This window comes from Phaethon lepturus, unplaced genomic scaffold (assembly GCF_000687285.1).
Source record: "Phaethon lepturus isolate BGI_N335 unplaced genomic scaffold, ASM68728v1 scaffold14793, whole genome shotgun sequence".
Lineage (NCBI taxonomy): Eukaryota > Metazoa > Chordata > Aves > Phaethontiformes > Phaethontidae > Phaethon > Phaethon lepturus.
This window is the reverse complement of record NW_010529864.1, coordinates 16,725-40,501: the sequence shown is the minus strand read 5'-3', so window position 1 is coordinate 40,501 and position 23,777 is coordinate 16,725. Positions and strand designations below refer to the sequence as shown.

The following is a 23,777-nucleotide window of genomic DNA, read 5'->3' as shown; positions in this document are numbered from 1 at the left end:
GATGGCCATTGAGCTATGCCCATTGAGAACAAGATGTTAAAGAGAGACTCGAAGTACATTTCCTCTGTTTTCACATTCCAGGTTTGGGTTTTGGCTATATGAATCTGTTTTCTTCAACATCAACACCTACACATTTAAAGTCAGAGACCTCGTTAGAACATAGCCCTGTTAATAAGCGAGCATCCCAGTATTTCACAGTGCATTTTCAGATCCATTGGGCTAAAGAACATCAGAAGATCACGCACCTTTTTGCTCTTAATCAGGAACTTCAAAACCCTTTGCCTGCTGCAAGATTACACTGAGAGCTGGCTCAGCTTGAATGAAACAAGGCACATCATTGAGAGAAATTATACACACTTTAAGAGCTCCTACCTGTATTTTTATCGGCCAGGTGAAATTGCTGACATAAACGAAGAAAGTGATGTTTGGATTGTTGCGGAAATCAAATTTCTCATTGGAGAAACTGTCCTTGTACTCCTTTATATTGGTTCTTGAAACAACTGGAATCTCTTCCCCAGCCTGCGTGCCAGCTGTTTTCAAATGTTAAAAATTAGCAAGAAAAGATGCTTCAATGCACATTTTCAATAGCACACAAAAAGGGCAAAGCATCTCGAATTTTACTGTTATAAAATTTTTTCACCTGAACACTACTATTTTAAGTTGTGCTGCATTATCAAAATCACTGTATACCAAAATACTACATTACTAAAAATCAAATTTGCATCTTCCATGTTTCCAGAAGACACTATTAAGATGGAAAAACATAGTTCCTTCTGATATTTCACTTCTGCCCCCAGGCCTGACATTTAAGACCATTACAGAACAAGTTCAAAGGTTAAAACAAAAGTTTCCCCAATTAAATTTGACACGTCAAAAACTGGTACCTGAAACAAGCTACCAGGCAACTTAGATCATGCTTATTTTACCTGCAAAACTCGTGGACCAAGTAATGTTGAGGTTGAAGTTTTTCGATGCATTGATAAACATGTCCAGGTCTCTGTTTTGCTGGGGGGAGGCGGAAAGAAAATCCATTTTTAGGACAACAATTCTACTGTACGGTATCCCAGCAAATCTTCACTGAAGAAAATTCTTGGAATTTTATTTATTAACATGGAGCAAACACATCAAGCAAAAAACTTTTTACTTTTTGTGAAAGCAGCGTTCTCCTCCCCAAGGAAAGCATAATAAAGAACAAAACAAGTCATGTGTGCAGAATAAATCAGGAAGAATAGACACACAAGGTATGGGGTGAAAAACAAGCAAAACTAGAGTTGCTCAGCAGTTGTTCAAACAACTGTAAAGAATCAACTGTGGTTCCTTATGCAATTTTACCAGGAAGATTTGAAACTGCATGGCCAAGCCAAGCTCAGAAAGTTCTGGTTGCTTTGTGGAACTGGACTTACATGCCATTTTAAGAGACTACAGAAAGAGACTTGCAGAAATGTAACAATTCATTGCCTCCATGGCCAAGAGACAACACACGTATACCCAAAGGATGAAGTTGAAAGGGAAAGTAGAAAATTTACCTCTTCGGGTGTTGCTACAAAGTTGATTGCTGTGTAATAGCGATCATCCTCTTGAGAAAGGCTGAAGGTGAACTGATAGTCAATGAGAAGAGTATCTGTAAGAAATGCATGGAGAAAGTTACCCCGTGTCTTGGAATAAAACAAACTTCTGCAAATCAAAGCATGATATTGCTGAAGTGTTTCTTGTACTGAGAGCACAACTCAGTCACCACATTGTTACAAATTACTCCAACCTATGTATGATCCCACACAAAAGGGACAAAACCCCCTCTTTTTAAGTTGAGACTAGCAGAGAAGAACACTCTGCTTATATTTTCCAGGGAATAGCTTTCAGCCTTAATCTATATGACTGCTCATACCTACACATTGCAAAAAACATGCCGAGACTCTTACTTTCTCCATACTGCAGTACCTCCATGTGCTAAGGCAATAACAGCAAATAAAATAGAATGTATAATCCCCACTTGGGACGGGACTAAGTTCCACGCATGATAAGTCTCTGTACATCAGTGGACTGTATGGGGAGGATTTCTACAGAGCAGCTACTTGTCATTGACCCAGCTGCCATCCTACTCTGGGTCACATCATGTCCAGGCATGCCAGGACCAGTTTTTGGCCCACCTGTATGCCCTCCTATGCTCATGGCTGCCTAGGGCTGGGCTGTTACCTCTCTGTTAATCGACAGCGTGCAGTCAGTTTTGGGGATACATCCACCAGGCTCAGTATCCTTTTATTAAAATGCAGTATTATGACCTGTACATACTCCCAAACCCGTGCAGTGATACCCCAAGCAATAATAAATATGAAGCTATTTATTAACACCAGGTGTTATTTTTCTCTTATTGCCTCCTGGAGACCCCCCGTTGGATAGACGCAAGCTAGACAACCTCCTGATGTCTACCCACAACTCCTGTGAAGCACTAAGACCGAAATTTTCAAGGAAGAAAACCAAGCGAGACTGAATCCGTACAGCACAAGGTTGCTCCTGTAAGAGTTGTAAAGTTCTGCCTTTTTCCCCTTTTTGCCCACTTTACCACCCCTGCCACTGGCAGCAGTGAATTAGGTCACCCTTGCTGTGAGACTGCCATGTGAAGCCATCAGTGCCCTTGTTTAGCTGCACAAGCAGAATTCAAATTTGCTAAATACAGCATGTTGATAATTTTTGTGTTGCACAAAAACACTATTTGAGACTTCCATCTTAATGTAATTTAAGATTACATCTAGCCATGCCTGCCAGTATGCTGATTGTTAATATTTGCAAATAGAAGCTGGAGAGTTTCCATTAAGTAATCTGAATCTTGGCAACGTGTCTTCTCAAATTGCATGAGAATACAACTGTTCATTTCAGAGGAAACGTTGCAATTTTGAAACCTTACCAATTCTAACACGGAACAGAATTTCTAAAAAATAGTATTTTGCACTTATAAAAATTCTGAAGACATGCTTTGGTTTTGACTTATTAGGTATATATTGTAGAATATTCTCCAGAGATGAGATTTCATTTCAAAGTCACGTAAAACACATTCAAAAGTTTGTTTTGAAAGATCCAGCCATCACACAGACCTTATCAAGAAGAGTATTTTTATTCTCTTTAAACAATACTGTTGTGAAAACTTCATGAAAGTTTTTTAAAACTATTTTTAGTTCCTCCTTTAATCTCCTGTCCTTTAAATAGATGCTGAGGCAACTAGTTTTAAATAAGATATTTTAAACCTCAAACACATTTTTTATCTCCAAACAAAATCCCAAGAGTACTCACAGTAACATGTTCCTTTAAGTGGATTTCCCTGATATCTATTTTCGACTTCACACCTAAAGAAAAACACATATTTTTTAATAAATGGATTTTTTTCAGTTCTATTTATTCTCAGCCACTAAAAATCAGAAAACGCCACCTGTGCTGACAACAGTACACAATTAAAAATAAAAGATGCATGTCTGAGCTATACTGGGCTGCTGAAAAAATTCCATGATCCCTGCAAGTCAGGCTAGTATGCAGTAAAAATGAAATACAAAATTCTAGATATTAACATTTGCATCCACTTGGAATGTATTTATTAGCTCTTCACAATGCATGGAACTGGATTACTACAGTCAAAAACAAAAGCTTCCATTTACATTTATGGCTATTCCAGGATTCTAGTCCTAGAAACGTTTACTCATGTGAGCAACACTTTGAAAATAAACCTGGCAATGAAATTATTTGGAATGAAATTATTTCCACTAACATTACACTAAAAGCATTTCTGTTATGTTAGAGAGAAACCTTCAGAAAATTTTTTGCTCTGAAGCTGCTCCATTAAAATGGTTGAATGTCAAAGTCTTATTTCAGCTATATTTACACTTCTCCCCAGAACAGCAGAGGGCACAGACAGTAAAAATCTACCAATGAAAAAGAAACTATTGAGGGACAAAGCAAAGCGGTATGTATAGTCTGGGGAGTGTGGACATTGTTTTTTCACCCCATCCCTTCTGCATGACATTGCCAGTTGAAATGTTCTTAAAAATCTTAGAAATCTTCAGGAAATCATTTTGTTCATGTTATTCCCCCAGCGGAAGCACAGCTGGCTGCACCATCAATGAAGTTAGTCAACTGCCAGCAGGAAGAGATGAGCAGACACATAAATACAATCATTAAAAAAAGTTAGGTGTTCTATATCGCTATATGCACAGCCTTTTGATTTCAAATAACAAAGTGAAACGAACTCACAGTTGACACTCGTCTCCTTTTATTCCCTTGGTAGTGCAGAAACATTTCCCTGTGTTTGTGTTGCAGACAGACGCGTGGCCATTGCACTTGCAAGCTGTTGAGCAGAGGGGGAAAAAGATTCAATGTTGAATGAAGCAAGAGAAACAGATTTGATGGCAATTAAGTTTTTTAGTTGCCAAACTGAGATACATCAACAATTAAAGTGCATATAAAAACCCATTTGGTACTCTTTGGTTTCTTTGTGATACAGAAGGCAGCCAAAAATAGAACTGTGTGTCAAAACAGAGTGAGTGCAGGCTCCAGGACTGATGTTTTATTTGAAATCATGATCAGACTGTGCTTTTTAGCCTCAAAAATTCATTTAGCTTCCCCTCTTGTTAGCACTAGGAATATCATAACTGGTAAGAAAAAGACAATATTTGGAATAGTTTTGGGCTTGCTAACACATTTCAGTCAAACTCATAACTCTTGAGAGACCGTTTTTGCAAATAAAGCAAAGCTCATGGTACTTTCAGGGCTTTTTCTAAGAATAAATAAGCCTTTGAGAAAATAATGCCATTATCAACAATGTCAGCGCATCTGCAGTCTAAAAGGGCTGGTGCTAAGAACACGATGTCCATGCTGGAAGCAGTTTGGCACACGTGCCTCAATCTATTTTAGAATAGCTTCTGCCCGGTCCGTGAGCTGAACGCCACTGAGTCGCGGTTGAAGGAAACCAGCGTGCCGCTGGACTACATCAGGTTTGCAGCATGCCCACAACAGACCAGCTCATACACCCCGAGCCTGCTCGAAACCGAAGTATGACAGTGGGGACGTACGGGAGATTTGCTTGAAATGAATGCTCCCGATTCAAATTAAAATGCTAACATTGACACACTTTGAGACCTTTGGTCGTAAAGAAGTAGAGGAGGTACATGCAAAAAAATAACCGCAAAACACAAACAAGAACAAATCCAACCCAAGCAGTTATCTTTGATATAAAGTTCTCTATAACTAGAAGGATGTATATATTAACTTTTCCTGGAAGGTAGCTGCCTTTTAGAAGTTGTTCTACGAATGAACTGGAAGATGCATTCGTCTGGAGCTGTGCATGGGAGAGCATTCAATGGAAGAAGGGAAAAAGTACAGAAAGAGAAGATTTGCAGTCCCTGAGCTTGCTGGAAATAGTACGCTTTAAAGGCCAGTGCCTCCTTGTTGAGACGACACATGCCTTCTCATTAAGACATGTGCCACTCAATGTACCGGCAGATTCTTAGACATGAAGTTCCCATCCTGAACATCCTTGCCAACCTTGGACCTTGTTTTATTAATCCTTTTGATGGCTTCTTTATAGTGGCAGATAATGGAAGCTATATTGTATCAGGGACGCTTAGTTGTGCTTCTCAGATGTGAATGAGTGGTTTCCTAGCAGCAACACGGAACAAAATATGAAGCAGTATGAAGGCCTATTGTGGAAACAAGTAGACTGAATGAAGATTTGACAAAGTAATTGTATTCTGTGAAGCAAATACAGTTCTCATTAGAGGTACTTTAAAAAAAATAGTTCTTAATACTACTGAGAATGTCTCGTACTTCCTTCCTTATGCTTTACAAAAGGTAAGCAAAGTGAAATTTGATCAATATTCAACATTAACATACATAAAAATTAGGAGAAATTTCAAATTTCATGTTGTTTAGACACAGATCACAGTACCTTGAGCACTAACATTAATGCTTCCTCACCCTGCTCTTTAGCCACATGCTTATCAAGACGACTGGAGACTCAAATATCCCTACTTAAAACAACAGAGTCTATTTATGTATTCATTTTCCTATGAGCCCTGTAACTAGAGATCATTCACTAAAGAACTAGACTATGCACACATGAGAAATTTTCTCATGGCTTTTCAAACAAGTATGAAGTTTGGAAACAAACTACTGACAAAATGTACTAGACACTCTCGCTGGAGTCTAAAAATGAAACTTTGCCTCCAGAGCCTGATGCTAGAGCAGAAAGCCAAAATTATTGGAAATGGCTTTTTGACTGTGAAGCATGGTGACAGTCTGACGATGAACCACCTTACAGCAAGTCTCCTTCAACCCTCTTCAGAAACCGTGGGTCAAAGACTCATTCAGCAATGGTCACGGGAAACGCCGCTCCTCTTCCTGTATTTGTAACGGTCCAGCACCCCAACGGCAACGGCATCACCCACCTGCCCAACATCGTTTTTCCATGCTAAATGCTTGAGCCGTCCTCCAAGGCCCCCATGCAGCCCTAGGAGGGGGGACCAGGCAGGACCGCGGCACCAGCAGCTCATCGTGGGCCACCAGCAAATGCTCCACGGAGGTGTTCAGAAGCGCTCCTGCAGCAGCAATCTGATTTCAGGCATAATAGAGCCTTCCGTTCTCTTGCAAATAACTTCCTTATCTACCGCTAGCATATTTTCATGTGAAACTTTAATCAGAAAACTCAAAAAACCCTGAATGCAGAGAAAGCACCTTGCAGCTATTTTTACACTTGATGTGCTGCATTTCCTGCCCTTCCCGATTAACACTTCGCTACGTTGGACACTTCCTAAAAGCAACCGCTGAGGAGTAATTTACCTACCAATTAGTTATTATCTGCCCAGCTCCACAAACACCAATGCCTATGATGATATGCAAACAATTCCTTCAGAAAAATAACTGCAGTTTGTTAAAAATTTTTCAACACAAGCAATACAGCAACGTTCACCTGCCCTGGTGGCACACAGCAGCAGAAATAGTAGGAGTCTTATTCCATCCACTCTTTTTATTCCTCCCTGGCTTTTGAACCCCCCTTACCTGTTTGAAAGGCTACTGCTATCCCAACGCGTCGCTCAAATTCCCTGTAGCTCAGCAGAACAGAAAACACCAAACACTAACACTTTTTTCAGCACTGAATATTTGCCATTTTGAGGATATTTATGGTCCTCATGCTGCTGGGGCCTCTGAGTTAACACTGCAAATCTGCACCTCAAAGTACCAGGACTCACACTAGGTGTCAAGTGTGCAAACGCACGGATGCTTGTGCATCAGGATGGAGTTGTACCAACAGCCATCTCCAGCACGGATGTGACTGTGGGCTCTAAAAACAGCAGCACACAACATTACACATAAATACACAAAAAGAGTGGAATCAGCACATCATTAATGGGAAGGGAAGGAAGGACCATGGCTCAGAGGACGGAAAAAGCAGGAGCTGGCTCTTTTGCCTCTCAGCAGATCCTCACCTTAAAAATTCCTCTCTGGAAATCTTTCCATCAAGCAAGAATTACTAATGGCCAGCAGTCGCTCTGGCTGCATCAGGTAGGATGATTTTCTCTCATTCTCCCTCTTCTGATCCACCTCAGTCTTTTTGCCCAGTTTCCTGCTTCCCTCATCCTTTTGCCTTCACAGTAAATAGCGTTAAATCACAGAAAATTAAAAACCTGGGCCCAAAGCACTTGAGAGCAAAGCACTTTTGACATGAGCTACTAGTTTCATCAGATAACGAATGAATGCTGTTCCACAGTCTCTCAACACATTTTCTAATTTCTTTTTCAGGCATCTGGATGACTTTAGTCTATCATCCATTATCTCAGCAACAAACCATTTTTGGACAATTCTCATGCGAAAGAGTCCAAAGTAACTTACTCTCAATTTCCACACGCATAGAAAAGCAACAAATATCAAAAGGCACGTTGTGATTCAATGATTAAACCTGAATGCTCAGAGTAGAATTATTTATTTTCTCAGGCCAACTCAGTCTCAATTTATTCATTCCTGCACTTCAAATTATCTTCACATGAAATGAGTTTACGAATATCAGCAGTATTTAATCTTGCAGATAACGTTCTGAAATAAAGTGTCAGAGATGCACCTTCTCCTTTGTCCCCGTGCCATTGTGCTGTCTGTTGTAATTTCGTATCCCAGCTACTGCAACACCCTTTTCTGTAAGTATGGCAGCCTTGTCCCTGTCTGTGATCTTTTCACCCCCTTCCTTGAATCTGTCTGTTGGGAGGTTCTTCTTCATGGCCTCAAACATCACCTAGCTCTTGCTTTAGGAAACGGGGCGTTCATGCTCCAGCTACTGACTCTCATCTTCATCCCAAAGGTTGATGCTACTTCCAGTAACCATACTAAATGAATTTCCAAGTACTTTCTACTGGATTGTCTCCACACTTGGAAGAAGCAACTCAAAGTCTTCAGTGTCCCCTCATTAATCCCCTTCACTTAATTCTTCTGGCATGCCTAACTATACTCCATTAAAGCTCTTCGGAGAAAGAAGCACCTTCCCTTACATCTGCGTATCACCTATCACAGCTGGATTCTGGTTTACAACTGGTCTCCCCATGATACAACACTACAAAATTCACAATAGTTCAGAGTAACGTTGCAAGGTTCAAGCGTAAAACTCCAAATCTTTTATTTTCATTTCTCAGTATTACCTGTATTGGTCCTTCAAGATTTTTTCCCCAGTTTGTTAACAGGATCTTGCAAAACCAAAAAAAGTTCTTTGTGCCAAAGAGTCTCAAAGCACTTTACAAACTTAAAATGCAATTTTAACAGGGATCACCTAATCCTCAACTGAAATCCAGCCAACTCCTCAGTGAAATATGGCAAGCCTTTTATGAATCACTTACAACAATGAATGCACAACGCATTAACCAAATGCGATAGAAAATGAAATTTAGATAAGCAGAAATTTGTTCAAGACATTGGGATTAACATTGTTTCTTTTCAAAACAGGATCAAACACTAAAATGCACACATTTTTCACTGTGGTCATTTAAAGTTTACAAAGGAGGGTAAAAAAATCATCTTTAACTTGTGCAATGAAAGTCAAAGAATTTCATCAAGCAGTTTCCGTATCTTTGATTTGAAAAAACAAGGATTGTGCCTCGTTTGCAGGAAAGAAAAAAAATGTATTATCAGGATATAATTTCAGTTAAGATAGCAGAGAAATGAGTAAAGAGTGAAAAACATCAAAGACTTGAGCGCAGGAAGATTTAAGGCATCACTTACGCTGACATGTTCCTCCATTAGTAGGATCACCATAGTAGCCCGAGATGCAAGTTTCACAGTGTTTTCCAGTCGTCAGATTTTCACACTTCTCACAGATGCTTTCATTTACACATTTACTGTGTCCATTACACTGGCAGGCTGAAGAAAACAAAAAAGGATGAGTATCTGTGCTGAAGTATAGCGCTTCACATAGAGCCTCTGCAGTCTGTGCTCTGCAGAGGCTGAATGAAACCATTTCATGCACCTTCCAAAGATGTTCCTGCAGTCTTGCTAGCGATACATGAACTCAAAGAGAAGTGTGTACTGAAAACCTGATATTTAAAATAATACGTGAAAAACTGAACTCCAAAACTTTAGATCCATATTGGACAGACAGGACTGGAAGCAGCTGGTGGGACAGGTTTACATGGAGGAACAGGGAAGAAAGGGTTTAGCAGCAGTACAAGTAATTTTATCCTATATGTTTGGTGTCAAAAATGTTATTTCAGAATCACCCTGAGCATTGCTATCAATTAAATCAACCTTCAGAGAAAGAACTGCTTTTCTTTCAAGCAACCGTAAAACCAATAAATAAACAAAAGTTTAGAAGTCGGTAAAGGTTTGTAGGGAAAGGAAAAATTTCTCTAGAGTAATGCATAGGTAAGTCTTCATGCAGCTCACAGATACCCGCACAACAATTTCCATCTCAAAATGCATTATTTCTTGTTTGCCTTCCAAGCTCTTTTCCTCCCTCCATTAACAAGAGGGAACACAGACATCACTACAGTCTTAAAAAGTCTTTCCCTTTGCATTTAATTGCTGCTGTGGCTGAAATGTTTGAACAATTAACCATTGCTCATTTACCTGGACACTGAATAAAAGACCAGTTATAGTTGTTCTCCACAGGACACATGCTGACATTAAGGACGGGCTCCAAGCTGTGTTTCCCTGCTGTGGATGGGGTTGGCATCTTGACTGGACCTCTATAGGAGCCTTCGATGCACTTGCCCTTGCCGGTGTTGCTCGGATCAGTGCACCAGCCGCAGCCAGGCTGCTCCAAACAGTGAGCACACGTGCAGTAGCCTGAACAGTTTTCAGCTATTAAAAAAAACAGACATCAAATTGTGGAATAAATCAGTGACCCAGAACAAAGGTGACAGTGAAGGCAGAAACCCTTGCATGCCTTCTGCGACCTTAAGTATTTATCTTGCCAAATCTGTAAAAACTTATTCTGATATTCACAGTTACACATGTATATATATTTTCATTCCTATCAGCATATTTATTCTAGAATCTAAGATAACTATTAACACAAAGGTTGAATTAATCAGTGAGTTATGAAACAACACAATACACATGTGAAGTTTTTCTAAACATTAAACACCACCCACTAATACCAGAGGTTAATGCTCCCAACTACAAAAGTTCTCTGATCGATTTACAATGGATCAGATACTCGCTTTGACTCTCTTCTTGCCACATGTTTTAATATCACACACTACTATTTCAAGTATTTATCTGAGTCAAAAAGCAGAGAATACACGTGTAGAATAAAATGTGTCATCTTAGGATGCTCAGAGTGCCACATGCAGGTCCCCTGGGCTCAGCAGTCGACTAACTCAAGGAAAAGCCATCGCCAGCCTTTTACTGTTCCTTTCTCAAATGGGACTGTATTTCAGGGGTGACAAACTCTTTATATATAGAGAAGTTTTTCTATTTCTTTCCCAATGCCATCTTAAAAAATATGGAGTAAATTCTTGGTGTTCCAAGATGAGCAGACTTTCTATCTCGATGTTTTAATCGACAATATTTGCCTAAAAAAAAAAAGTAGTAGAAAAACATTGTTTTTCATTACTTCAGCTTACTCATCTCCTGCCTGATGCTTCCTCCAACTTTTGACTTCGGGCTATACGGGAAGTTCACACTGTCATGCTTGACAGTTACCTAAAACTCATTTTCTCCATCTGTTATTTTGCAACACTTTGAGCTACTCAGCTTATTCTCATCAGCTTCCAAAAGTTCCTGGAGCAACTGCATCAACCCAAACTGCCCAACTTCCCTCCCGGGGAACATACGCACTCCTCTCCGTCTGCTACCCCGAGAGCCCTGGCCTTCCTGAGTCCCCTGCCCACACTCAGCTCCTAAAGAATTCAACATAAATAAAAATAATTTATAAAATTGTTTTGGCTATTTTTTAAATTTCTAGACTATTTCACCCCAGTTTGAAAACAAAATGCAATATTCTAAAGTACCATAATTCTTCTGCAGTTTTCTCACACCTACCTAAAAGGGGAAAAAATAAGTAATTTATTCAAAATAAAGTTAGAAATTCCTACTGTGGGCTATGTGCAGTGTTTCAGAATAAAACACTCGTGTAAACCTTAATTTGGATTTGATAAATATAATCTAACATTAAATTACATGGCTCCATATGTGAATAAAAGAGATACAAAAAGAAGTTCATCACATGAAATTAGGTAACAATTAATTCGAATGGTAGGAATTCAAATAATGAAACAAGTACTTCTCTCTCTGAAAAAAAACCTGGAGATTTCATCATCTCACTTGAAAGCCTTGACTTTCTGCCATATAGTTGAATTGATAGTTCCCATAACGGGGACCTAATTCTAAAAGCATTAAATGCTTTACATGAGGCAGAATATAGCGCAGGATGGAGCCGCACACACTGAGCTCCTGGGCTCAGGTACCTTCACCCAGGGGATTTTCAGTATAACCCATGTGCAGAGCTTGATGACCTTTTGCTAGCAAAAAGACTCCGTCCCTCCCGTCAAGAGGCAGAAGCAAGTACTCACGTGGACAGCTGCTCATGGTGTACCACTCCATGCACTGCCCGTAGGGGAAGGAGGCCACGTAAGCGTTCGAGTCCACGCACTGTTTCATGTTGCTGCACCACATGCACTCGGAGCTGCCACTCGTACACTCCCCACACAGCGTCCGCAGGGCGCAGGGCGTGCGGCACTGCTTGGCGCTGTGGTTAGCTGTGGGCAGGAGGACAAGAGTCAGCTTTCTTCCAACAAGACACAGGTAACAAGCCCCGAGATAAAAAGACAGAAGATAAAAACCCTGTTTACTATTCAGGCTGAAAAATGGTTCCATCTCATGGTCTTGAAACACTTCGTTTGTGGTGGGCTGTCCTGGTTTCAGGCAGGATAGAGCTGGATTTCTTCACAGAAGCTGGTGTGAGGCTGTGTTTTGGATTTGGGATGAAAAACTCTTGATAGGGTGCTGATGTTTTGGGTTGTTGCTAAGTACTCAAGGAGAGCCCAGCTTCTCGTGCTGGGCTGCCAGCAGGAAGGCTGGGGGTGCGCGGGGAGCTGGGAGGGGACATGGCCAGGACAGTGACCCAGGCTGGCCACAGGGATATTCCATACCATATGATGTCATGCCCAGTACATAAACTGGAGTTGGCCGGGGGGGGCGAGAATCGCTGCTCGGGGACGGACTGTCGATCACCGGGTGGTGAGCAATTGCTGTATTGGGCATCACCCGTTTTTGTACATTCCTTTACCGGTATTATTATTGCTGTTATCATTGTTGTTTCTTTTTCTCTTGCTGTCCTATTAACTGTTTTTATCTCAACCCACGAGTTTTTTTCCCCAATTCTCTCCCCCAGCCCACTGGGGATAAACCACAACATGGGCTGGATGGAGCTGGAAATACCTTCTACCACGGTGAATATGAGAAACACAGCAAGTACTGTAAAATCATTTCTCTTATTACGTATCCTTCATAAGTGTTAATGCTTTTTAAAGTATCCACCTTAAAAACAATTTCTATAGGGTTATGAATGTGCTTTTCTTGTCTCTGCAGGTCTGTTGATGTGTTCCTTCACTATGGTCCCAGCTGAAGCATTGGGAAGAAGCCCCACTTTTTATGTGAGCACACTGGGATATGTTTTAAGTTATTTGAGCAGTTCCACACATAAAATGAGTATTGAAAGCAGAACTAACTCAGGAGTTTCTGGTGTGAGCCAGTGCTTTATCATCTGTTTCAAGTGACTATTCTCAGACCATAAAAAGTAAGTTAAAGCTTAGACCGATTCAAAATGCCTCAAGTTAAAATATACAAAATTTTGAGTTCAGGTTCTACATTCATGATCTGTATTCTGCTCTTCCACAAAGAATGATTTCAAGTAGTATAGCTTACTTAGAAATTTCTATGTAAGCAGCCAACTTTCTTAAAACTTAAAGAGGCACTAGTTGGTATTCAGAAATAATCAGCTATAATGGAGAGTTAACAGACGAAACCTTTTTAAAAGATATGCAGTTCCAACAAAGCTAGAAGACTTTTCCCAAAAGCAAATAGCTTCTTTTTCAAAGTTCTCATATGTCCAAAGTGTCTTGCCCAATTAATTTCAAAATTTGATAAAATCTTCCTCTGGCTATGGAGCAGGGGAGGGGAGAAAGGAGAGCTCAATTGGAAAGTAGCTTTTATTTTTTTTTTTTTGTTTTTTTTAAACAGGAGATTGCTCCATACCATAATTAACCTAAATGTCCTACTCAGGTATGCAATTTAGAGAAAAATAATTAAACTATAATGTACTTCAAGCATTTTACAATTAACAGCATATTTAGAGCTATTTTTAAAATCTCCTATTCCTGTATGAAACACCTACACAGGACACTTTTTCAGAACTACTTTTCTTTGGCAAAGTCATGATGCAGCTAGTTTCAAGTGTGATGAATGGGATCCTCTCTACTCTCTAGGAAACAGAAATACTTCTTAGTCAAGCTGCTCCCTATGAGACACACAAGTTAGATGTAACTACCTGGCCTTTCGCAGACACTGCCATTGACTTCGTTGATACACGTTGCTGCCTTCAGTCCCTGCTGGAAAGGCTCAGCTAAATAACCACAAAATCCAGCATCACTTGGTTCATTGGGAAGCCACTGGAGCAGGGTGTTCGTGAAGGGAGACATGTCTTCCCAGCACCAATATGACACGTTGATTTTCCTCAGTCCAACCCACGGGGTCAAAGTTTTGGGCTAGAAATAAAGGAAAATGGTAGATTTAATACCCAGTTTTATTACCTTAAGTATTAAAAGAAAATACACATCACCATTTAATGCTTATAAACAACCTTGCCTGGTTAGGTGTTGCAAAAATGTAATAAGGAAAATATTTGTTTCTCAGTGCTACCAGAATTAAAGGCCACAGAGAAAGAGAAATCCTTCAGGCAACACCAATTTTTTAATTTTATTTTCTTTTTCAACCTGTATTTCTAGTTATCTAAACCAGGAGGAGAACAAGTCAAACATTCATGCTGGCTGACTACGCAATTAACTGCAAGTTGCTCTTTATATGTTTGTGACTCCTATAAATTGCTAGACACAGGAAAAAAATTTCTGGAGCTACAGTTTGACATTAGGAAGAAAACTAGCAGTCCCTCTACACTATTTAAATGATACAATCTGCCTACTCTACAGTCCTGCTAGAAGACCTCTGCTGCCTAAGAATGTATATATGGAGGGGTGGAGACACAGAGCAAGTCAAACCTAAATTAGTATTGATAGCAATGAAATTCTCAATACGAAGAAACCATAACACAACGATTTCTACTGGTGATTTATTTTTTGGCACACTTATTTTGGGGGAGAGGCATTTTAACTGTATTGATAGAATATGTTACTTTACTGTTCAAATTTTTTCTTCATCAAAACACTTTGGTGGCACGGCTGTCCTAGGAAGGCGTTAGACCATACATCTTCTCTTACTGATATATGCAGTCTTAAACCTTAGAGCTGCAACTTCTAGCAGCAACAGGGTTACAAAGCACTATGTGCCAACACCAATATGTTTTCGTACTATTACAAAACATCTATACAGAGCTTACTTAAAAAAGGAAAAACTGCAAAGTACAGTCTCCTCCAGCAGCAGCGTGCCATTGAATGGCAAAAATTCAAGTACCAGATACAGGCTGGCTTTTTAGCAAAGCCATTTTCCCACATTACAAGCATACAATACTAATATCCACTAAAAAAAGGGTTAATAGTTTAGATTTCTAAGGCTCACTTTTTAAGCGATACTGTAGATGAAAAAAAAAAAGAGTTAACAGTTTTTTTTCTCGCTGGTGTAAGGTTTCAAGCACTATTAGGGAAGGGTTGCCATGTGTCTTTAGGAATTTACACCACACTTTAACGACTGGGATACCTGGAAACACCCCGAGCTGCTCGAACCAGGTCTTTTACAATATCCCAGGCTTGGCTTTCTCTCTTTATGCAAGATTTAACAATCAATCTTGCTTGAATTGCACCTCACCTTACCTTGGCTAAATTGAATCCTCTCTAAAACCCCGTAATTGTCAAAATGCTACTTAAAAATTACAAAGGGAATCAAAGCAGGAAATGTTTTTATTTCAACAGGGGAATATTGCTCTTTAGTACTGAAGTACGTTCTCATCTCACTGCCTCCACTCCCATCTTTCCTATATAGAACTTGCCTGAGTGCCAGCCCTGCCCACGTGGCCTCTGGGACCCAAGAGGAGTTACTCTGACGTGCTGTCAAGCCACAGCAGCTCTACAGCCCACACCAGGATTTCAGCAAAGCTGCAGAGCAACGTTGTTCATTCGGGCTGTAGCAGCACCTACACAACCTGCTCTGAATACCTCCACACTTCTGTCAGGGACGGGGGTGGGGACGGGGCGGGGGGGGATTAAAAAATATTTATTTTATTGATGCATGAAGAGGGACAGATTCCAATTCACTTCTCACCGGCTCCGACAGAAAAGCACCTGCCACTAAATCAAACATAAATAACTCCAAATAAGCCAAGCAGCTTATTTGCTGGAGTAAGGAGCCAACATTTTGAACAGCCACGTTTCTGAGTGAAATAAATAACTTAAATGCTTTACATTAAACACCTCTGGTGCCCCAAAGGGACATTTACTTATGAAATACTGTGTACAAGTCACGAGAGGACTCCTGCTGCAGTCATGTATCCCACAAGAGAAATGCCTGTGTGATTTCATTATAGAAAGTGATACCTTTGAGGCACAGTGTATGTTTATATTTATCTTGCCCATTTACATTCTCTACAATTCCACTTCAAAAGCACCCATAGGCTATGTTGAATTTCAAAAGAAAAATCAGTCCTTTTCAGTTAAGAGGCATGTCTACTCTGTACAGAGCATACAATACCACAGCAAGGACTTTTCCACAGTCAGAGCTTAATTACTCAGGGGACATAAAAGAGAAGCACTCACCGAAGACTGCATCTTCTGCAACTCCTTTAGAACAAATTCTACCTTTTTCTGGGTCGTGAGGGAAGCCAACAAAGCACCGCTGGACCTGCAGGACAGTTTGGCATGATCGTAGTTCTCCTTCGCGTTTGTAACTTTCAAGCAGGAGTTGCCAACCAAATGCCAGTTTGTTCCACAGATATTTTCTGGAGAAGGGGAAAGAAAGTAAAACCAGAGACGCAAGTGACCTTCACAACATTCGAAGTAGCCAGAGAGCTCTTCCACCAAAATAAAACCTAAAGCCTCATCCCAAACCAGCATGACTTACGGGCATGCTCAGAAGTGTTTTTGTGTAATAATACCCAAGGAAAAGGAAAGCTTTTTGGGGGAGCTGAAGTGCAACGTTACCACTTAGTTATCTGCAATAGGTTGGCAAAGAACTTATCACAACATCAAATAGTAAAATCATAGTAGAAGAAAAAGGAAAGCAAATGGGTATTTTGCTGATGGCTTAAAGTCACTTACTCAGCCACAGCTGTTAGGATACCTTTCAACAGAAGAGGGTTGTTGTGCTAATCCTGTCCACAGCACCAAATTTCCAGGATTAATCCCCATTTCATCTTAAGCCCAGCCACGCTTACTGCTGAAGAAATCCTTGCACTTTGTGGTAATTATTTTCCCCCAGTCATAGCCACCCTTACAAAAAAACCTGATGGACTTTTTCAGTGTGAATTGTAGAGCTAACGTCTAGTTCCAGAGTCCTGGTTTAGATTCAGCTAACAGATTGAAAAGCTCTCAAGTGGCAGTTTTTCAGATGGGCTTTTTACATGTATGATCAAGTCATCCCCTCTTCTAGAACAAATTAAACAGACCATGCTCTTCATCTATCTCATTAAAAGATGTTTTTCTTGCTCTCAAGAGTTCTCCAAAGTCTTTTCATTTTTTTTTTTCCACTCTTCCAGAATAGCAAATGCCAAAGCTGGACATGCCCAGACCTATCAGAATTACTAGAGGAAGGCTTTCCATGCCCATGTAAAGCTTCTGCCTGTGTTGTTTTTTCCCCTTTTTCTTCATTTTATTAACTGCAAATGTCAGTCACTGAAGATGCTGGATCTCTCTCCCAGTCACTGGGAAAAAAAACCCACATTACTACAGGGGTACTAACGATCAACTCCTATGAGCTCCCACTGCAAACGCTCTCAGAGGAGAATTTTCCTTATGCACTTTAGGTATTATTTGCCTAATTCGTCCAGTATGTGTCATTATGCTTTTGCTCAATTTTACTTTCTAAAATTAAATAGCATGCATTATTAAATCTAATACCTTCCAGAAGCCTATTATATCAACAGTACTGCTTTTATCAAATGAAAAGAGAGAGATGGAATACAGCTTAATAATTATACAAATGATCATACTCCTCTTCAGACAATTGGGACTGAAAAATATTCCATCAGACTTTCTGAATTTAGTAGAAATAAAGTGTCATACCAAAGCTAGTATGATTAAAGAACATCATTTACCCCAGCCTAGCCCTACGAGATGACAGATTTGGAGGTAAAAAAAAAGAAACCACCAAAATCTGACAACTTTTTGGACGGGGTGAATTGGGCTTATTTTCTTACACAAATACAACCAATACCTACCTGGTAAAGCGATGCACTCCTGATTCCTAGGTTCCCACTGACAGTTTTGATCCATGGCACAACTTTTACAGCTTGTCTTTTTGTTACAGTAGTAGGCAGGGTTATCCTTAGGGCAATTATCATATAGAGTAATAGGAACCTAAAATAAATAGCACAGATGAGGCTTTTTCCCACCCAATGCCTGCTTGTAACTGCCATAATGACTATCACACTGAACTTCACGGTTTAGACCAAAAAAGCAACCTCTATGTTCAAAAGCTGTGACACTGGACACAGCCTGTATTGTGTATTCAGGATATTCCCCCAGGCCACCATCTGACACATTTTCCTTACTAGAGCTCTTACAAAAGGGTTAGGTTTTTTTTTCTAGGGAAAGGTCTGCTGATAGCAAACCCAAATGGCTACATGCCTTACTGAATAATCACACCACCTCTTCCCCTGCCCACAGCCATCCTCCTAACTTAAGTGAAGTGTCCCATGAAAAGCCCTTGGACCAATTTAAAAAAAAAAAAAAATCCAAGCATGTTAGCAGCTCAGAGCTACACAAGCACTGGAAATAAGTAAACAACAGGGGTCATAACACCGACAGATAAAGGCATCTGGACATTTGATATAGCAAAGGCTAAATTTAAACTACAGAAGTATTAGAGAGACTTTACCTGTTCCTCTGTGCAGTTGTTATGCATTGAGATACACTGGTCAGTGCACCATTGACAGTTGTTTGTATTTGCTGTACAGCTATAGCAGTCTGTAATCTGATCACATTTCTCATTGTCTACAACTATTAAAGAAAAAAACCTGCATGACCAAAAACAGGCATTTCCTGACAGAGCTCTAAGAACTTGATTATATATAGCAAAAGATATAACCAAACAGTAGTGCCTGTAGATTTTCCGTTACCAACTACCTAGTAAATCAGATACTCTCATGTGATTGAACTGATAGAAAACCACATTCATTTGCAGCGTCAATCATTTTTTGTGCCCAAGGAGCCGTAAAACACACCACCAGAAAATGCACCAAGCCATGGAAGCGCATGAACTGAGCCTAGGCATGCACGTTCGGTCAATGCCCATGCAAACGATGCCAGAGGACATTTCACAAGGACGATGAACATCTCCCACCACAGGCCCATTTTGCTGCAAGCCTCGCCTTCAGTTACGTGGAGCATTTTCATGCAAAGCTTGAACTTTCCACTTCATCTTTCCAATTGCTTATCGCCTGTGTTTTGTGAAAATTTATTGTACATTGAGAGCCCATCAAAGCAATGTCCCTTTACATCAATTTCTTTTAAATAATTAAAGGCTGCCATCTATTACAGAATCAAGGTTCGTATAATTCAATTCAGAGCAATGAATGCATTGGGATAAAGCGTTGAAAAGTTGTTTTAAAATTATCATAAGAGAGAACACAGGAATTAGACCTTAAAACAAACGTTCTTTTTGTATGCTCTATCCATACAATACTGTAGGAGGAGAATTAAAATAACTTTAAACATTCTTCCTGCTGTCTCTCTTGAAGAGCACGGGATAATGCCGCAGGACCCAGATCCCCCTCCCTTGCCCGCTGGTGCTCATCAGCAAATTGCTGGCTCTCACAAGGTCAATTCTTGGGGCAAACATCTACAGAGCAATGGTCCAAGCCTGAACCCTGGCTGATGATGCCTGTTTAGGATAGGAAAGTAAGTGAAGCAGTACAGTAGGAAAAAAAAATTTAATGAGCAACCAGCTTCAGGGTGAGTGAGAGATGGAAACATCTCCATGTCATTGCAGCCAGTTGGTCAGAGGAAGGTCTCCCAGAGCACATATGGAAGCACAACTACAGCCCCCCATCTTGAACCTGATCTGCTAAAGGCATACAACTAACACAAGACAGAATCTGGAAAAGAAAAAGACCCTACACACCTTTCGGAGAGGGACAGGGAAAGAACATGACACATACCTGGCTTGGGAGGGCAGTCTTCAAAGACCTTTTGCTGCTGCTCTACCGTCGCCATTTCCCAGGGGACGCAGTGAGGAGGGCTGGCAGCCCACACGCATCTGACGACTGGACCTGCTTGCAAGCAAGCCGTTTCGTTGTCAAAAGCTTCACATCTCTCGGGTGTGTACTTCAGTATGTCACTGAGGAGGAGGCTGTTGAAGCCTCCAAATACGTACATGGTGCTAGACAAAAATGTAAGTAAAGATATAAATATTTTTGCCTGTGTTTACAGACCATGCGCTCCTGCAGGTCAATTTGATTCAAGGTGTGAGCAACATGTTTTATTACATTCCAGCATGTGTAAAACCAAATAAATAGCTCTTGGTTAAGGAAGGCACTAATGAAAAGGTCAGTCAACTTCCACTGTTTCAGAGAAGCCAGAGAGTCAGAGTCAAACCATTCCAAGGGCATGGTCTGACCTTCCCCTTCAGCCAAAACTCTGGGTGACACCTGATCAGCGTGACTATACATGAAACGCTGCAGAAATGTGGGATCCTCCTGTAAAGAACAGTGGCAAGAGAGAGAGGAAGGCTAAAAACCGGGGACACGGTATCACACCGTTAAACCAGTGTTCAGAAACTGTGACAAAACAATTCAGTGTTGTCACATCTTGCTACACCGCTGTGACAAAACCACAGTTATTTTCATGGCTGTTAGCAACTGAGCAAAGAGTCATTGTGTCAATTAAAAAAACACAACCCCAAAACAAAAGAATATTGGGGGGCAGGAGGATGAAGGTGGTTTTTTTAAACCTTCTTTAGTATCACAACTGCTTCAGGCAAAACATCGTATTTCATCAGTTACCCAAAAAAACCTGTGCATCCATGTTTGTAAACGTACATTTAATAAGACAGTGAAGAAGAATCAATGCAACTGAATAAAAGTTTAGGTTGAATAATAAGTATTTTTAATATGTTTTTCACCATAGGTTAGGAAAGAACTAAAGCATGGGCTTAATTGTCCTTCATGGGAGCAAACATATCACTGGTATTCAGTATATACTGAAACAAATAGATAGTGAATGAGATTTTAGAGACAAAACGAGTATCTAGAAGCACACCTTCCTTTTCAAGGCAGTGACAGTTATCTGCCTGGCTTAAACTGAGCTTTATATACTGTTACTGATTTACAGAAAGTATCTCAAAGGATAAAGGAACCAGAACAAAAGACTCTTAAGAAATGTCACCTCTCAAACTTGGTTCTGCAGACTCAAATACACTAACAGATGTTCACCTGAGAGCACAGATATTATTACAGCGATATAATGCTGAACAGCAGAAAACTCATCCGTAATTTCATCTAAATACTGTACATCACGTGAACGGTAAAAAAGAGCCATAGAGGATAAGCTACATAAACTGAAACATGGACAAATTTAGAAACCATGAGGGAAAGTACGATTTGGAGATAAAAGTTATCAGTGCAGCTAAGTAAGAAACAGAAATATGAAATATATGAAATTACGAGATTACTAAGAAATAGAAATATATATAAACTTAGAAAAAGGAACAGAAATATGAAAAAATAAAATTTTGAAAGAAGTGAGCTGAGACAGTTTAGTCCAATGAAAAAGGGCTAACAGGTACAGGTGGATACTGAAGACATTACAAGAACGAAGGTCTGAGAATTTCAAGAGGCTTGCAACGGATCCTCAACCTCTGGTCTCAATGTTACTGATGTACATGTATCAACACACCATGTGCACCGACACACACGGGTGTATAAGTTTACTGAGGTATGAAAAATGCCAATACCCCCCAGGTTGGTTGTAGCCTTACCTGTTGTAGAGCACGGCAGAATGTCCAAACCTGTTCACATCGTGATGGAGACTTGGGCGAGGAAGAACAGACCACCGATCGCACGCTAGGATTAAAGACAGCTCATTTCAGAAACGTTTCTCTGTATAATTACTGACTCAACTTATGTAGCACATTTCTTCCTGAAAGATCCCAAAGTACTTCAATAACTATAGAGCGACCGTTCCGCCCACCACCAGAACATAAATCTTGAGTGAAACAGGACAGTTTAAGAAAGTGCTGCGTTATGTCCTTTTGCAAGATTTAAGGCTTAGTCTTCACCCCAGCCGCTATGGCATGACAAAAAAGGAACAGAACGATGTAATGGCTCTGCTCCATCACCTAAACAGTTCATGAAAAAGGAAAGTTTCAGGGCACTGTGCTGAAGGGGTTATCAACTTTGTTGGCCATCACGTGTAATTAAATGGTGGTGGCTTGAGTGGCTTTTTCTCCTTTACTAGTGAAATTTTTCACTGTGTAACAAGTTCAGTTTTATCTGTTTCTATGCGAATTATTTGCAGTTTTGCTCCAAACCAGTATCACTGAGAACAGAGACTTATCTTTTTTCTTTTTCCATTGCAATTACGTTCCTAGAGGGTAGATATCCATGTTTTTAAAACTATTTTTTACTCGTCATAGCTTAAGGATTTGTGGTTGTTTTTCTCTTTTAATATAATGTGAGATTATTCCATCTTTTTCTATTAGCATAACATTTATAAGTTCGGCTTCATTTTTTACTTGGTTTCTCAGGTAATTTCTTCCTTTAGTCAAGATGAAAAAAACAAGCTAAGAAACATATAACCTACTGAGCAATCAAAGGAAAAAAAGCAGGAAAAGTCAGTACAATTTATATCACTTGAACTTCACCAAGTGAATGGGATCACCTTGGGGGCTAATGTCCCAGAGGCAGCTGTATGCAATTTATGCAATTAAGACAGAAAAGTCAATCTGCTCTAAAAATCTACAGAGCACTCAAATACTCAGATGATTTAATACAAGATAAAACTGTTGTGCCATGGACTGAGCCTCAGAAAAAACATCCACAAACCCAAACTAGTATGTAAATTAAGTCAGAGAGAAAAGAAAAACAACCTTACTAATTTTTCACCAAATTTAATTGGGGAATTTTTGGGTAAGACAACTGTCTTAACCTCTGCTCCAGCAGAAACTTCTGTTCAAGAGTGCTGATAAATAAAAGACATAGCACCCAGTTGGCTAGATTTATTACTTGGCTAAATCATGATTTTTAAGTTTGTTTTTAAACACCATTTGCTAGATTCTCAAAGAATTTAACCTAGTCCAGCATCACTCCTGAGACAAGCATGCATGGCTCCCATTTTTAACATGCAACTTCCACAAAATTGGACAGGACTTTTCAATTTTTTATCCAGCAAGTTGTGAGTTATGTGAGGCCAAGAAACATATTTTTCTAGATTAATAGAGGGCCTGGAATGTTTTGCTTTCTAAGCTTCTTTCCCATGTTTAACTGAAGATCAAGTATTGGAAAAAATGAATGATTCTGAAAATATAAAGAATCCTCTCCTTCCTGACTTATGAGTTAACCCAAGCCTAAAACTTACAATGCACAGGATTTATTAAATAAACCATTCAAATGGAACACACGTGCTATGAAAACATCCAGCCTCTTTTTATGTTTGTCATCAGAAGTGAATTTTTGTAAAATAGAAGAGTTTTAATTTCTCTCCTGTGGGGACAAAAGATCATTGTAGGAGTATAGCCTTTACAGGAACATTTCATACTGATTTAAAAAAAACAAAAACCCAAAGTTAAAACTTATTTAGAAATGGAGAAGAACAGTTACTTAAACCCCAGTAACTACATTTTGAGACAGTTCTGCCTGTGAAGTTTCAATTCTTCTTTTAGACACATCCCATGTGCGAGGGACATGACCCTTCGGAAAGCATGAACCTTGCCTTTTC

General features: G+C 39.9%; 1 protein-coding gene across 1 annotated transcript in view; it reads right to left on the bottom strand.

Annotated features, from left to right (window-relative positions):
• Positions 1-372: 372 nt before the first annotated feature.
• Positions 373-23,777, bottom strand: part of ATRN (attractin) — a gene marked incomplete at both ends in the record, with an annotated part of 39,090 nt that continues 15,685 nt past the window's right edge. Inside the window, 14 exons of the mRNA XM_010284072.1 lie at positions 373-530; positions 927-1,005; positions 1,527-1,621; positions 3,286-3,338; positions 4,237-4,330; positions 9,241-9,378; positions 10,084-10,317; positions 12,033-12,218; positions 14,009-14,225; positions 16,443-16,624; positions 18,062-18,200; positions 18,721-18,842; positions 20,003-20,223; positions 21,820-21,904. Coding sequence (XP_010282374.1) covers positions 373-530; positions 927-1,005; positions 1,527-1,621; positions 3,286-3,338; positions 4,237-4,330; positions 9,241-9,378; positions 10,084-10,317; positions 12,033-12,218; positions 14,009-14,225; positions 16,443-16,624; positions 18,062-18,200; positions 18,721-18,842; positions 20,003-20,223; positions 21,820-21,904 — 2,003 coding nt within the window. The remainder of the gene's footprint in view (positions 531-926; positions 1,006-1,526; positions 1,622-3,285; positions 3,339-4,236; positions 4,331-9,240; positions 9,379-10,083; positions 10,318-12,032; positions 12,219-14,008; positions 14,226-16,442; positions 16,625-18,061; positions 18,201-18,720; positions 18,843-20,002; positions 20,224-21,819; positions 21,905-23,777) is intronic.